At 41.3% G+C, this 16,697-nt stretch overlaps 1 protein-coding gene across 3 annotated transcripts in view; it reads right to left on the reverse strand.

Moving 5' to 3' along the window:
- The window catches only part of Asb9 (ankyrin repeat and SOCS box containing 9), a 51,198-nt gene extending 39,917 nt beyond the window's left edge, over positions 1–11,281 (reverse strand). For 2 of the 3 annotated variants that reach the window (XM_042680504.1, XM_042680502.1), the window contains exons 1-2: positions 10,946–11,239; positions 1,333–1,412 (exon numbers count right to left, since the gene is read on the reverse strand). In XM_042680504.1, the coding sequence (XP_042536438.1) occupies positions 1,333–1,412; positions 10,946–11,039 (174 nt within the window). In that variant the 5' untranslated portion in view covers positions 11,040–11,239. Of the gene's footprint in view, positions 1–1,332; positions 1,413–10,945; positions 11,240–11,270 lie in introns of those variants that run through there. The other variant, XM_042680503.1, reaches the window with a different exon arrangement.
- Between the last annotated feature and the right edge of the window lie 5,416 nt (positions 11,282–16,697).

Consider the following 16,697-nt stretch of genomic DNA (forward strand, 5'->3'; position numbering starts at 1 on the left):
ACTGACAAAAAAATCCATTGACCTGGGGGGAGGCGGGGGGGGGAGGGGAGGGGGGGGGAGGGAGGGAAGGCCACGGGGCCGGGCCGGGCAGGGAGGGGGGGAGGGGGGAATGGGAGAAAAATGAGGCAGGGTAACAAGTTCAACAAGGAATGTATGCCCTACCTTACTCATGTAACTGTAACCCCTATGTACATCACCTTGACATTTAATTTTTTAAATTATTTAAAATAAAGAATCAAAAAATAAACAACAGCTGGGCACTGGTGGCTCACACCTTGAAATCCTACCCCCTTCAGGAGGCTGAGATCTGAGGATCATGGTTCAAAGCCAGCCCAGGCAGGAAAATCCATGAGACTCTTATCTCCAATTAACCACCAGCTCAAGTGGTAGAGTGTTTGCCTTGGGTGAAGAACTACAGGGACAGCACCCAAGCCCAAAGTTCAGCACCCATGACCAACAAAAAATAAAAACAAACTCTGGGCCAGGTACAGTATCAGTATGATATTTTCCAGATCCATACATTTCCCTGCAAATGATATAATTCCATTCTTCCTGATGACATCTAGGTAATTACTGCAAACATCATTCAGTCTACCGTGGGACCTCAATGCTACTGACATTTTGAACTAGATAATATTTGACGGGAATGTCTGTTACAGAGCTTGGAAGTGGTTTCTAGCCACTAGGTGCCATTATTACCATCACTCCAATATGGCAACCAACACTAGGTCCAGAATTTCCAAATATTCCCCCCTTAAGGGCCTAAATTGCTGAAGTTGAATATTACTGTTTTACATGATAACTTTATAGAACAGAGCTGTCTACATAAAGTGAAGGCAACTTGAATGCACTAATTTGTTGGTTGTTCATCTAATAGATATTTACCATAGTATCTATTGTGTGCTTAGATGTGTATTAAACTCTGGTATGACCCCAGTTTCTGAAGAAGAAATCAGGTATTTTGGTGGAGATTCACCCCATTTTTCTTTTCGCTTCTTGCTTTTTTTTTCTTGTGGGGCTTGAATTCATGTCCCTGTGGCTGAGCTCTTCAGCTCAAGGGGTCCCAAGCACTCTGCCACTTTGAGCTACAACACCACTTCTGGTTTTCTGGTGTTTAACTGGAGGTAAGAGTCTCATGGACTTTCCTACCTGGGCTTGGCTTTGAACTGCAATCCTCAGTTCTCAGCCACCAGCATCTGGCTTCACCTCCTTTTTCTTAAGAAGAAATTGATATCTTACTGTCAGTCCATGATTTCTTTTGCTCCATTTGGCATAGTCATAAGATGTGCTGAATATTTACCACTTGTTTTTCAAAAAAAAAAAAAAAGCTACCTGGCTCAGGAGGTTACGCAGGGACAGAAGGCGGCCATGGATCGCAGCATCATGCATTGGGGACCAATCTGACACCACATCTGTATGGAAAGGGTAGACAAGTTACATCCTGCAAAGGCGCTGAAACTGTAGGCTCATCCTTGCCTACAGTAAGAGCCTAATGCGTCCTGAAGGAAAACTTGACACTCACTCAACCAAACTTGCTTTCAGCATCTTTCCTTTCCCTTCTTTTATTTTCTTTTCTTTCTCCTTTGTGAACACAACAGGGCCTTGTATTTGGCAAGTGAGAGATCTACCACTTTTGCCCCGTGCCCTAATGATATTTCTTGTTCAGTTTATTGGAAATGGAACTATTGCAGTGCCCAAACTAAGGACAACAGAAGTAGCCTCAGAAAGCATGTTAAGTGAGATAAGGCCAGGCACAGAGTATAGTACCACATGGGAGCACTCAATCAACACTAGTTGATCTCATAGAATTTAAAACAGAATGGTGCCTAGCAGACACAAGGGTGGGGAGACATGGGGGAAGGTGGATTAATGGGCACTAATTTATAGGCAAAAGCATCCCGGTTGTTTCATTGCTTAGTAGGGTAACTCTAGATAAACAGTTACTTACTGTGCATTTCCAAGAGCCTGAAGAAAGGATTTTCAATGTATTCATGGATGGATAATAAAACTAAAAGCACTCATCTTCCCCTAGGCAACCATACCCTACAACACTCCTTGCTGTGACCCCACTGAACCATCTCCCCTCCCCTTCCCTCTGAACAAACCTACCCCGCAGTCTTGGAAGAGAGCTTGAGAGCAAGGCCGCTTCTGGCACTGATGCCCCTGCTGGACACAGATGCTGTTGAAACCTTGAAACTCTCCATTCAGGAGAAGCTTGCTATCCCATCCTGCCTGTCTGTCCCCACCTCCATCTGCCTCGAACCCCACTTCACTTTTTCTGCCTCAAATAAAGACACTCTAGTTGTAAGGATGGTACGCCATTTCCTCTTCAGTCCTGCTGAAGGAGACTTGGTTGCCCTTCCCAGGTTTTCAGCCTGAATAAAACCTGTTGGTCTGTGGAGTTCATCTTTCTCCTTTTTCTTTCCTTACATTCACCATAAAGATATGGTATCTGAGGAAAATAGGTACGTTTAACCTGATATAAACACTACAACATGTATACATGAATCATAACATCATACGCATAAATATGCACAAGTGTTTTGTTGTACCAGTTAGAAATTAAATTAAGTGTTTAAAAAAAAAAACAAAGAGGCAGGTTGGGATGACTGCACTTCCATTTGCACACTGGTTTCAAAGGCAAATGACCCCGTTTGTTAAGTGAGAGCTTCGTTAATTACCAGCATTAGTGTGTTCAGCTGTGGTTGCCAGTCTAGTTTCCTGCTTGAAACAAACTTTGGCATCTCAGCAAACAGTGCCATATACTAATAGTAGTAATCATGTAATTACATACATCATTAGGTTTGGAATCAAATGTAAACTGAATTATGTCTATTTATAGATTACTTCATGTCCTGATATTAAGCACAAATCAGAGTTCAATCTGACCTTGAAACAGGAACATTATTAATACCCAAAGGCCACATGCCAATTCAGTTGAAAGCAAGCCCTGGATTCAGACCCACTGGACCTCTTCTGTGCTTTGATTTCCTCACCGGACTTCTTTTTGGTAAAGTGAGTCCAGTAATATACTTATTCATAGCTGAATGCATATTAGCTACTAGTATTAGCTTGTCCTGATACTACACAGAGTCTGGATTACACCCTCTAATTTTGGCATTTAAAATAACAAATTTGTCCTACAGCCATGTAGGAAGAATACAAATTCTCAAGAGAGAATCCTGTAAACCCTATTCCAAACATTAAGTGCTTTCCCTCTCTCTCAATCATTAAAGATAGATAGAACTGAATAAGGACATAAGCCAAACTTTTTTTTCTCATCTCCTGTTGCCTCTGATTTCCAGAACCAACAAATGCAACGAGTCAGAAAATTAGAAGGCTTGTCTGAGCTTGTGTAAGCTCCAGCTCTGCCCGCTTTGGTCAACACATGTCATCCCAACAGGATCAAAAGGCTTCATACAAGTTTTTCTTTGCGTGGGAGCTAAGAGCTCCAAAAAGCTGAGGAAACCTGGAAGCTCAGGATTGTGCCTAGTGCCATGCATCTTCAATGGCCATGACGGAAGCAGGAACACTTTGTACTTACATGTGTTGGCTAAGGTCTGCCTGCCTGCCACCCAGAGCCATCAATGCCCGGGAACATCTGTCCCAGTGAGCAAATGATCATCCTTCCAGATGGATTCACTTAGCATTGAGTATATGAAAGGAAGCTGAATGAGCCGCCTACACACTGCCCATCCAATACTTTCCCTCTGTAGTCACTAAGGTCTTAAAGCACCTCAACTAAAATCTCCCAGGCATTAGGCCCAATGGGTACTCGATTAGAGTCCTTACAGTATTCCCTTAAGTTCCCAATTCTCTCAGGAAAAAATATGGCTGCTCTCAGGGCTTGGCATCTAAGTCTAGACTACAGGTATGGAAAGATTTAGCTACAAATTCGAATGAGAAAGACAAGAAATTGCATCCAGGTAGTACTGATAGTGCAGTATGCATTCACACAAAATCTAGATTGGGAAGATCCAAAAATGGAAAAAGGTTTGGAAAACCCATTTTAAATTGACTTGCAAATGTGCTCTAATGGATGGCCATGTGTATGATGACTAGCCCATACTTTTTTTTTCTTTTCAAGTGCTCAGCTAAGAAATACAACTTCCATACTCCTCATCTTTCTTAAAGCTACTTAAGGTTATTGGGGTTGACAGCCTAAATTGGCCAGGGAGGTAATTTGGATCCTAAACTGTTAACTGTTCAGACTTCATTAATATATTATGTTTAATATATTATTAAACATACTGATTTATCATATAATCATCAATCCTCCTACTTAAAGCAAATAATGAAGTATACACTTCTCCAAGAGAAAATTAAAGGCAACTTGATGTTTTAAACCCATGCAGAATGTAGTATTTACAGAGACAGCCTGTGTAGGGAGTATTATTGTTTTTCTGGAACACATAAAAGGAGGCTGACGATACTAATAACTGTAACTAATTAGCAAACTAACACCTTCATTGAGCTTAATTCACATACCATACAACTGACCATTTGAAAGTGGACACTTCAGTGTTTTTCATTATATTCACAACATTATACACTCAATACCACAATCAATGGTAGAAGATTTTTCTGCATCCCACCAAATAAATCGGTGCCCATTAGAATTCACTCCTCATTTCTACTTCCCCCAGACCCTGGCAACTATTGATCTACTTTCTGTCTTTATGGATTTGCTCGTTCTAGACAACCTCATATAAGTGAAAACATACAATACATGATCTCTTATGAATTTTTCTGTTCCTTTAGCACATTTCAAGATGTACCCACACCGTGACATACATAATTACTTCTTCCTTCTTTGGTCAAATAATCATTGTATGGTTTATTTATTCATCTTTGGATGGAATTTGCGTTGTTTCTACCTTTGGCTAGAATTAAAGATGACGCTAAAAGCATTTAAGTACAAGTGTTGGGGCGGATGTATATTTTTAGTTTCTTAGAGTGGAATGTCTATATGATTGTAATACAGTGTTTATCAGCCTTTTGAATCTGTTTCCCGTTTAATATTCCCATCAGCAATGTGTGAGATTTACCTAACTAATTTAAAGTCATTTCAGTCTAGGATTTGTTAAGCCTGTCACAGTATGGTTATACTCCTGCCCAGAAGAAAAACATGGATCCTTATAAAGTCTAAATCTACCTCAAATTTATACAAGAGTCAGGTGCTGGTAGCGCACACCTATAATCCTATCTACTCAGGAGACTGAGATCTGAGGATCACAGTTCAAAGTCAGCCCAGGCAAGAAAGTCCATGAGACTTATCTCCAATAAACCACTTAGAAAATTAGAAGTGGCGTTGTGGCTCACGTGGTAGAGCACTCACCTTGAGCTGAAGAGCTGAGGGACAGTGCCCAGGTCCAGAGTTCAAGGCCCACAACGGACCAAAAAAAATTATTCAAGGACTTTAGCCCCAGCAGATCAAGACAACTGATTATGTAACCTAACCTAAAACAGTGAAAATAAGTAGGCTAATGTGTTAGCATTTTTGTAATCTTCAGATAGAATACAGATACACACAGTCCAGTAAATGCTATAATTTGGAACATGGATTGGTCTATCTTTGTTTTGCTCTAGAAAGCAGTAAAGAGCTATGAAATATACCTTCTAAAAAAACAAATTAGGGATTGTAAACGAGGACCTATAGATTCAACACATACCCAGTTAAACTCCTAAAGAGCCTCATGGTTTTTCCTGTTGACAGCTGGAAAGAACAAATTAAGCAGTGGAGGGGAGGGAGCTAATTTCCTTATAGAACATGGATGATGATCGCAGAGGACACCGCTCAACAGATGCAGGGACCCAAGACTATAATATTCTCTTCCACTGACGCCACAAAAGTCTTCGAAACTCATCATTATCTATATGAAACATATTGTATAAGCCTTTGGCACAGCCATAATCTACTGGTTTTGCTGCCAAATAAAAACAGGTGCCAAATGGGGTTGCTAGCAATACCAAGGACCCAGTAGAATACCTTAAGGGTAAAATAGGGCAGAGCACTCTCATAATTAAAAAAAAAAAAACTCCACAAGTTTTCCAATCAGTGACATTAATCTTACTTTTTAAAAAATGTGGCTTTCTCAAACCTGCATCACATTAGGAAGGTTGCCATTTTATTTTTATTGCACTTTCTGGAATGATTTCTAAAATTGCCATTATTTCAGGAGAGATTTTAAATGCACTAATCGGTACATTCTGAAAAGAGCTATTAACAAAGCTCTGAGAGCTCTAGTGAATACGGGGCAATCTAACCACCTTCGGAAACATTTTGAAAGCCAAGAGGAGAAAAAAGGGAATTTGGGTTGTTCGCAGGGGGATGGGCACATTTGCCTTCAGTCTTTGGGACAACGTAAGGATGGATTCAATGGCCTAAACCAACAGTAGAGAGGATCTGTTACTGTGTTTACAATTATGATGCACTTCAGTTTTTATTCCAGGATAAACAGAAAAAAATGAGAGAGGGAGAAAGAGAGGGAGAGGGAGAGAGGGAGAGAGGGAGAGAGGAAGAGAGAGAGAGAGAGAGAGAGAGAGAGAGAGAGAGAGAGAGAGAGAGAGAGAGAGCGAGCACAGAGAAGTGGAGGTTTAAATTCAGAAACAAGCAAACAGAGGCCCCTAAGACAACTCTTGAACAAGTTTTTCTGGTCCACTACGGCTCTTTTCTCAGCTCCATCACCTAGCCCCTCCCTCCTTTTCTCCTTTCCCCACTCCTATTCTCCTCCTCTCCCATTCTGCTGCCTCTTTCTATCCTACACAGAGCCCTCAAATGACCACATATTCCATTTAGTAGGATTCTCTTAGAAATCACCCCTTCTTAGAATCATGTTTCACTATCTGAAAATTCACTACTAAAGAATGCAGTTGTTCCCTTCCTATACTTGTTCTTTCCTGACTTGTACAAAACAAGGTCAATTTTGTGAAGAATCTATAAAGAGTTAGCTACCCATCTTCTTACCTCTACAGGTGTGAGCTCTAAGAAAAAACCTAAACAATAGACACCAAAATGGGAACAGGGTTACCTGTCTGGTGAGCTTATGATGGCTAATGTATCCCTCAATGTATTTTCAAGGTTTTCTAGAGCTCTCGTAACTAAATACTACCAACTAGGAGGCTTAAGACAATACAAATGGTTTGTTAAACAGTTCTACAGGCTAGAAGTCAGGAAGACCATGTTCTTTCCAAAGATTCTAGGGAATAATCCATTCTCACCTCTTTGGAGTCTGGCATTAGTCACCAGTCACTTGGCACTCCTTGACTTGTAACTACTTCACTCTCATCTCTGCCTCCGTTGGCACATAGCATTCTCCCTGTAGGTTTTCTCTCCTTTCCTTCTTAAAATTCTAGTCGTATGGGATGAAGGGCAGCCCACTGCAGTGAGACCTCGTTTATATCTACAATGCCACTACGTTCAAATAAGGTTGAAGTACACAGGAAGTTAGGATTTCAATGTGTCTTTTGGGGGAAGGGGATATAATTCCCTCCTAACAAGGTACTCTTCAAGGTTAAAATGTACTCTTTCTCTGCTCATAGAAGAATCAAATGTCTCTAGAGGCAGCTGCCAATCTTTATACCCTTTCCCTCTCTACTTCCAGAAAAGGAGGCAGAGGACAAAAACCCTGCAGCAGGGAGGTGGGAGCAGCAAAATTCCCAAGATGAACATCACCTGGCCCAATTTGCCCTCTAGCTTATCCTTGGCCCAGGGAGGTGGGGGAGGGGGGGAATGGAGGACATGATTTATCTGAACTGCCTTTCCTGGCATAGCCAATTAGAAACAGCCTTCTGAGTATTCTACATTCCAGACTTTACCAAGTCAGTACTTCCAAACCATAAAGACATGCAACCAACTAGAACTGAGGTTTTACCTGAGGTTTCAGAATGGTATAAAGCAGGAAAGAAAACAACTTGGGTAGAAAAAAGGGGAAAAGCATAAGGGGAAAAGCATAAGAGTAACTCAGCTTGGTACCCAAAGGTTGTTAGTCTGATTCAGAGAAGGACGGTACTGGTAAGAAGGCAGAGATGTCCAGTCATCTTTGAAAACATCTCTTTAACCTCGTGTAATTACAACCTCCAGAATTTCTTCCTGCTTCTGTGTCCTTACTCATCCTACATCTTTGGCTGTCCCAGGGCTCTGTCATTGGCGCTCAGCTCTTGGCCCTCAGAAAATTCCTCCTTTACCTAGATTTCAACCACAGCTCCTCTGCAGAACATTCCGAGGTTTCTAACTCCCAACCTGTACTCATTGCCAACCTCAACCGCATGTCCTCCTGCTGCGCTCTGAGCCTAGTTATTGCTAATTTTACATTCAAAACAGAACACCAACATGCCTTTTTTCTCACTCTATCCCAACCCAGCTTCTGAGATTGATTTTGTGCTGTCCTCTCTCCTTTAGCCCTTGTATCTAATTAAGCAGCATGGTCTGATTTCCCTTGCCTTTCACATCGGCACTCTTTTCTATCCCCTTTTCTTAATTGTGGTTGGATGAGTGCAATGGATCTCAAACAATCCTTTGTCAGCATCACTGAAGCCTTGGTGGGAAGGAAGATTCCTAGGCCTACTCTACACCTACCATTTTCTTTGTAGCTTTTGTCTTTTTTTTTTTTCAGAGCTAAGGACTAAACTCAGGGCTTTGCACTAGCTGCAAGTACTTGTCCAGTGAGCTAAATCCCCAACACCTAGACTGGACATTTTCATCAGAATTTGCTTGCACACGCCTTTTACAAAGTCCTAAGGCAACCTCCTAGGATATCACCCAAGCTTACCCTGATGTGTATATTATGTTGATTTACACACAAGCTTCATGATTGCCAGGTCTCTGCTCCCGTGCCACCAATAGCTGTCAACTTCCTGATTAATAAAGGTTAATCTCTTTTATGCAGCTTTGAAAGCTACTCCATCCAGCTCCATCTCTAGACTTGTTCTTACTAGACTTGAAAATACTCGGCTGTTTGGCTGTAACAACAGGTTCTCTTTGTAATCAGCCTATCTCTGAATGTAACATCTACCCACAGTGAAAAGTGGCGACTTTACCTCTCCCCTCTAGAAACAAAAACAAAAACACCCTTAGCTGTAAAATAATTGTGCCAACATTAACCATATTATCAATCATTTTCTATGATTGGCTTGATGCTTTAAAAACTTGTTTTTTAAAAAATGGATTCTTCCTGCCACTATGCTTTTCTATTGCTTCAAACTTGTGTTTACCATATAATGAGCTATTCTGCTCTTTGTGAGTCCAAATCATACTCGCCCAAGGAGTTGAGTATGAGAAAAATGGAATAAATGAGTAAACGAAATGAGCACGTTTGCTTGCTCAACCAGAAATAAGGTATTTTAGGTGATGGAGGTGTGGATCAAATAGTAAAATATCAGCAGTAAGCAAGTGAGCCATATGAGGGAAAGGCCTTTAGTTCAAGCCCCAGTACCAGCCAAAAAAGAAAAGGAAAAAGAAAGAATGCATTTTGGCTTTTATTTCTTTTTTCCCTTTTCTATACCTATATATTCCTAAATTAATAACTCTCCTATGACTTTAGAGTTCTGATGACAAGTGTTGCTATCAGCCTACAAGGACACTGGAATTAATGATCTCTCCTCAAATGCTTGCACCATCTTCAGGACACTCACCAAGTGACAGTGACCTAATACACGGAGCTCTATACACTAGCAAATACACAAGGCTCTATACACTAGCAAATGCACAACTGGGGAGGTTCGATCTCATACCTGTAATTAACCTCTTCAAAATATAAGCGAATTTTCTTGCAAAATGATTCAATCAGAGCCAGGGGCGACTAGCTTATATTTGTAATCTTAGCTACTTAGGAGGCTGAGCTCTACCGATCATGATTCAAAGCCTACTTAGCCAAGAAAGTCAAAGAGATGACTCTGGCAGCAATAAACCACCAATAAGCCAGAAGTGAAGATGTGGCTCAAATGCTAGAGCATCAGCCTTGAATGAAAAGGCTAAGGGGCAGTGCCCAGGCCCAGAGTTCAAGCTTAGTACTGGCATACATTAAAAAAAAAAAAAACAAGGTTTAATGTTCAATCATAAACCCTAATCCCACCTAAATGCCGAATACCTAAGATGTCTTTTTTTTTTTTTTTTTTTGCCAGCCCTGAGGCTTGAACTCTGAGCTTTTTTGCTCCGGGCTAGCACCCTACCACTTGAGCCACAGCGCAACTTGAGCCACAGCGCAACTTCTGGCTTTTTCTGAGTAGTATATTAGAGATAACAGACTCACTGACTTTCCTATCCAGGCTGGCTTCAAACTACAATCCTCAGATCTCAGTCTCCTGAGTAGCTAAAATTATAGGCATGAGCCACCAGAGCCCAGTATAAGAAACCTTTTTTGTTCTTTTCAGTTGTGGGGCTTGAACTTGGGGCCTAGGTGCCGTCCCTGAGCTCTTTTTGATCAAAACTAGCACTCTACCACTTTGAGCCACAGCACCACTTCCAGTTTTCTGGTGGTTAATTGGAGATTAAGGGTTTCATGGACCTTCCTGCCCAGGCTGGCTTTGAACTGTAATCTTCAGATCTCAGTCTCTTGAGTAGTTAGGATTATAGGCACAGGCCACTGGCGCCTGGCTTAAAATACCCTTTTTATTTATTTATTTTTTAGCATTAAGGTTTTCCTATTTATAAGTAACTTTTAAACCTCCTATTTAATAAGTAATGCATTCGAAACTGAAGTTTTCAATGGAGAATAAGCTGACAAAAGTCTCTCATCTATAGAACTCCGCAGGTAAAGGTGGAAACATTTTGTAACAATCATGTAAAAGACCCGTACCAGCAAGCTGCGGACATCTTTTTACTAGCTCCCCCATGAACACTCCTCAAAATCCGCACCCACCCCCACCCCCAGGCTCTCCTGGCCTCTCCTAAGCATGTTAAGCCATCCTCTCCCGGCGCTTGGATTTCATAGCTCCTCCAACTCACCCCCCATCAATGGACTTGTGAAGAGTATGGTGTCAGAAGCACTTCCAGGTCTCAGGGTCCTGCCGCCGCTCCTGGCCCTTTGTTGGTCATCCATGATGCTTTCCCTACTGAACTTTAAACTTCTAAACTCGGTGGTTCAGAAAAGTTCAAATTCCATGTCCCCTTCTGTGTGCTCCTGAGAATCGTGAATGTTGTAGCCGGCTGGACTATACACGTCCTGGACAGGCAGGCGATCTGGAACAGAGAACAGTACAGGCAGGGTAATCTGAGTACCACCTGTGGTCAGTCAGGCACACACACGCACACACACATCCAAGCACACTACCTAGCTGGCTGGAGGCAAGCCAGAGCCCACAATAGCCCCTCCCCAAGCCCAAACTCTGCAAAATTGCTGATGTCACGTCCTTTCCCAAACTGAGACCAATCAGGGAGGAAACCTTGGAGTTTATCAGGAAGGAAACTCACACTTTGTAACTTGTAGAAGCAAGGGAGCAGAGTGGCAGAAGGAAAAAAAAACCAAACAGCTCATTTGTTTCAAAGTTTCATATGCTGCTCAGAGCAATTTGCTACTTGGGGCCTTCTTGGTATTGAAACAAGACCCCCATCCCCAGAGTTGAAAAGCAAGGAAACCGATTTGGTTGCAGCCTTTGCTGATTTGACTTGCACAGTTCCATGTACAAGGCACCCTGACCATCTGCACACGTGGTTTCAATTTTGCTGGGAGTCTCTAATGGAAAAATGTGTCTATATGTTACAAAAAAATGCAAGGGTGGGGGTGGGGTGGAGAGGACTTCTGTTTTCTTCCTTTGAACGGTAAGCATTTCATTAAATGTCCTAATCCATTCTTCCTCCACACTTTTTTTTCTTGCTTCTAACTAAAGAATGAATGATTACAATTGGACAAAAGAGATCTGCCATCTTTCAATCAATTGTAAATGCTGTTTTGTTTAGGTTTCATCCATTTGCCTAAACAAAAATATCTGGCCTTTCTCTATATGTGACTTATTTCCAAGTGTTATGGTTGTTCAATCTGAACATACTTCATTTAACCTGTCACATACAAATTACTAGCATTTGGTACTGTAATCAATAGAAAAACATTGTTAATATAGTATTTTGCCATTTTCTGTGTGTCTTTTTTTGTTGGTGGTGGTGATGGGGCCTGAACTCTGGGCCTGGGCTCTGTCCCTCAGCTCTTCAGCTCAAGGCAAGTGCTCTACCACTTGAGCCACGGCTCTACTTCCGGCTTTTTCTGCTTATGTGGTACTGAGGAATCCAACCCAGGGTCTTACGCATGCAAGGCAAGAGCTATACACTGAGCAACCTTCCCAGCCCCTTTTATCCTTCTAGCACATTGTAATTTGGACATTTCACCTACTCAGTGTGCTTAACAGAGCAGGTGTAGAACTCTTTTCTTGAGTGGCTCACTTCATGACATTTGCTAATATCTGGAAAGTTTCTTCTTTAACTTTCCAATTTCTATTTTCTACTGAGGCAGGATAGACATGGGAATGTGAGGCATGAGAACCAGCATCCTTGGATTCAGAGTTAATCACTGCTGGATTAGAAGCACACAAAGTGTTATTTTGCCTCAAACTTTACATTCTATCAGTAAAGTGTAACATCGAGTAAAAAGAAATCGAAAACAGAGCTCTCTCCCAACAGATCTTGCCTTTGTGGCCAGCTGCAAAGTACAGAGATACATATTCTGGGAAAAATAACTCCTTTGGGTACAAAACGTGTTTGTGAAGAAAAAATATTTATCTCAAGAATAGACAATTGTCTTGTAAAGGGTGAGAGACAGAATCCATACTTTGAAGAAACGTTCAGACAGCAGTGATTCAAATTTGGAGAACAAAAAAACCCAGCTACATCAATGACCTATGTTAAGCAAGCTAAACAGAGACCTTGAGGTCTCTATAGCCAGTTGACAAAAATGTCTCCACAAGGATGACACCAAGATCCCCGCTGCCTAGCCCCTTCTAGCCCCTCCTAAACCTCGTAGGTTATATCAGTCACCTCAGACAATAGCCGGCGCTGCTTCTCACTTCTCCCTGTGAGCAGGGGTCTTGCTGGTCCCTTTGCAGGCAATAAACCCTTGCTTTGTTCTCTGTACCTGGATGTCTGCGTGGTTTTCTGGCAAAGTCTAATATACTCTGCAGCTATGTTCCTTTCTTTATTCACTAGTACACTCTGTACTGTGCAAATACAGAATGCAGTAGTGAATTTCCTTATTCTCCCAATGATGCAACCTGAATATCACCATTTTTTACTACTATGAAACTACCATAGTCCATACTTCTTTATTTTATGTTAAGTAATGGGACAAAGGGGTTTCAGTTCAACACATCAGATTATAAACGCAATACATCTTGACCAATGTCACCCCTTCCATCATTCTCCCTCATTTTTCCCAGTCCTGTCCATATTTTTGTACATATGGCTTGGTGCATATATGCAAATATTTCCAAAGGAGAGATTTCTAAGAGTGAAAATGCTGAATCAAAGGTGTGCTTTTATTGCCAGGTGCCTGTGGCTCACACCAGTAATCCTAGCCACTCAGAAGACTGAGTTCTGGGGAGCATAGTTCAAAGCCAGCCCTGGTAGGAAAGTCTGTGAGACTCTTATCTCTAATTAACCCCTGGAAAATCAGAAGTGGCACTGTGGTTCAAAGGTAGAGTGCTAGTCTTGAGCAAAACAACTCAAGGACAGCGCCTGTACCCTGAGTTCAAGCCTCACGAATGACAAAAAAAAAATTACTTTTATATGAGTAATAAATTGTATAAAACTAAACTCACAAGTTTAAGGAAAACAAGAATTCTGAAGATCACTGATTATATGAATATTGATTTCTGCTTGCAATATTGTACTACAGATTTGCAGAAGCTTACCATTGAGATAAACAGAGTTAAGTGTTCAAGAGGGCGCTCTTTATTTTTGTTTAGACCTGCGTGTGAGCCTTTAATTATCTCAATACAATTTTAATTTGAAAAAGAGGCTTCTCATTTAAAATTGGGATAAATACTGCCAAATTGCTCATCATCTCTGTTTGAAGAATTAACTGAGAAGGCCATAGCATAAAAATTCTTCATTAATCTATCAGGAGAGACTTGCAGAAGGATAAATATATTTGGCTGAGAGTGAGACAATCTCTCTGAACATAGACTGGACGAGAAAGAATTAAGCAGAGAGGAGCCCGATGGAAAGTTACTAATGTTTGCTCCTGGTGAAGTCTTCTCAGTACAACTTCTCTATTTACTTTCCATTCAATTCCAAAACGTGAGAATTTTCTACATTCAAATTTAAGTTCCCAAATGACAATGGAGAGTATTTCTGGCTTTTTGCCCTAGTACCTAGGAGGGAACTCATCAGCTTTTAATTTTCTCATTATATTTATAGCATGGGTGACCTACCAATTAATAAATCTTATGGGAACTAGATTTTTAGGTGGTGCAAGCAGTGGGGCTTGAATTCAAGTTCTGGGCACTGTTCCTGAATTTTTTGCTCAAGCCTGGCACTCAATCACTTGAACCGCACTTCCACTTTCAGCTTTTTGCTGATGAAGTGGAGATAAGAGTCACACAGACTCTCCTGTTCAGGCTGTCTTCAAACTTTGGTTGTCAGATCTCAGCCTTCTGAGTAGCTAGGATTTGGTGTGTCACCAAGTCCATCTGGAAGCTGGCTGTTATTTTTTAACTTTAACAATCGTTTTTGGTTTGGTTTGGTTTGGTTTGGTTTTTTCAGAGCTGAGGAACGAATTCAGGATCTTGCACTTTCTAGGCAAGGGCTCTTCTACTCAGCTAATTCCCCAACCTCAACAACAGTCCTTTACAACAAAGGTCATGAATTTTTAAATATTAGGATAAGGAGAAAATTGAACTATGTGGATATGAGCTGTGATTATAGAGACATAGGGTCTCTGACTACAAGATATAAGAAAATAGCAATATTACTAACTTCTAGTAAGGCTTAGTTGCCTATTGCGTGTGTCTCTGTGGTCACCAAAAATGGCTCAGGTTTGAGAAGAAAAAAAGAAAAGAAAGATGGCAAAGCCACAATCATTAGTTCCAGGGCAATGTGAACAAGAGGCTGTACCTCTGCCCTATCCTCACTTAACTGCTCAAGTAACACCTCACTCATGGATTATAACTCTGCTCCTGAGGCCTTGGGAACCTTGAAAGTCATTTCCAATTAGTCAAAGTTGGTCCAAGAGCTGAAACCTCTTGTTATTCCACCCAGCAATTTTCCTAGGACAAAACACATCCCTGATAATTTGGGTTTCTCTGTATTTCATGCAAACCTAGTGTCTATTTGTGTTGTTCTGGCAGAACTGCTTCTGCTTGCTGAACGATCTGATGCCCCTTTACAGAGCAACCACGCATTCCTACTGCATGGAGAAGAACAAGAAGATACAAATAAGAATTCGGAAAAACCTGACATAAACAAACGAGAAAAGAGGTGGCTCAAAATGTAGATAAAGCTAGGCATAGTCCTGTAATCCTACTCAGAAGGCTGAAATCTGAGGATCAAAGTTTGAAGCTAGCCTGGGCAAGAAAGTCTGTGAAACTGTTATCTCTAATTAACCACCAAAAAGTTGGAAGTGTAGGTGCAACTCAAGTAGAACACCAGCCTTGGGCAAAGATGCTCAGGGAAAGTCTCCTGGCACACACACACACACACACACACACACACACACACAGAGCACTCACACAAAACTCTGGAGATAGTGACCATAATATAGACCATAACAATGGGATTAGACTCCTCAAAACTATCAGAGATGGGAAAGACAAAAGTGGGAGGGGAAGGTTTCTAAATTAAAGAAGTTAAAGAGCCCCAACGTCTAAGCCTGGCTGGCTATGTTCAAAAGGTACATTCATGGGATTCTGAATGGTGGAATAAGACAGAAAAGACGTCAAAATCACAAGGTAGAATCATTAATGTGGATGCAGTTGTATAACTGTAGTGTATTAGTGCCCACTGCATTGCAGTTTGGGAGATAATCTGTGCTCTGTATGATACCATATGAGCCTGTGAGGCCCAGCGGTGAACATGTGCCTGTCTACAAATTCTGCACTAGCTGGGAAAAGCTAATGCCCATTTTCTAGTCCTAACATGTAAGTCTATCTAAAGCCTGAATTATCCAATCTGTTCCACACTAATGTCATTCCTCCGAGACTCAAGGGCCACATGTCCCAGGACCATGGGCCAATGGGAAACATTATTGCACAATAATGACGTCATAAAACAGAAGCCAACCTTCATGAAGGATTCTGATATCTGGCGTATTATGAGGTATTTGCCTTAACTTTACCTTTTCAAAGCACTGCACTAAAATACTTACCTTGGAAAATGAGTTTTAGGGGGCCTATTTAATTTTTGTTTGCCTTCTCCTAAACCCTGGCGAAGGATCCCAATGTCTGTAACTTACAAAGAATTGATTTTAAAAATACATGTATGGGCTGGGAAGGCGGCTTAGTGGTAGAGTGCTTGCCTAGCATGACTGAAGCCCTGAGTTTGAGTCCTCAGTACCATATACACAGAAAAAGCCAGAAGTGGCGCTGTGGCTCAAGTGGTAGAGTGCTAGCCTTGAGCAAAAGCAGCTCAGGGATGGTGCCTAGGCCCTGAGTTCAAGCCCCAGGAGTGGAAAAAGGAAAAGAAAAAAAAAAGTGCATGTGCATTCATCATGTATGGATTTACACTTACAAACAAATGTGATTTAAATGCATGTTTCATGAGTGGATAATATACA

This window comes from Dipodomys spectabilis, unplaced genomic scaffold (genome assembly GCF_019054845.1).
Source record: "Dipodomys spectabilis isolate Male_0828 unplaced genomic scaffold, ASM1905484v1 ptg000061l, whole genome shotgun sequence".
Classification (NCBI taxonomy): domain Eukaryota; kingdom Metazoa; phylum Chordata; class Mammalia; order Rodentia; family Heteromyidae; genus Dipodomys; species Dipodomys spectabilis.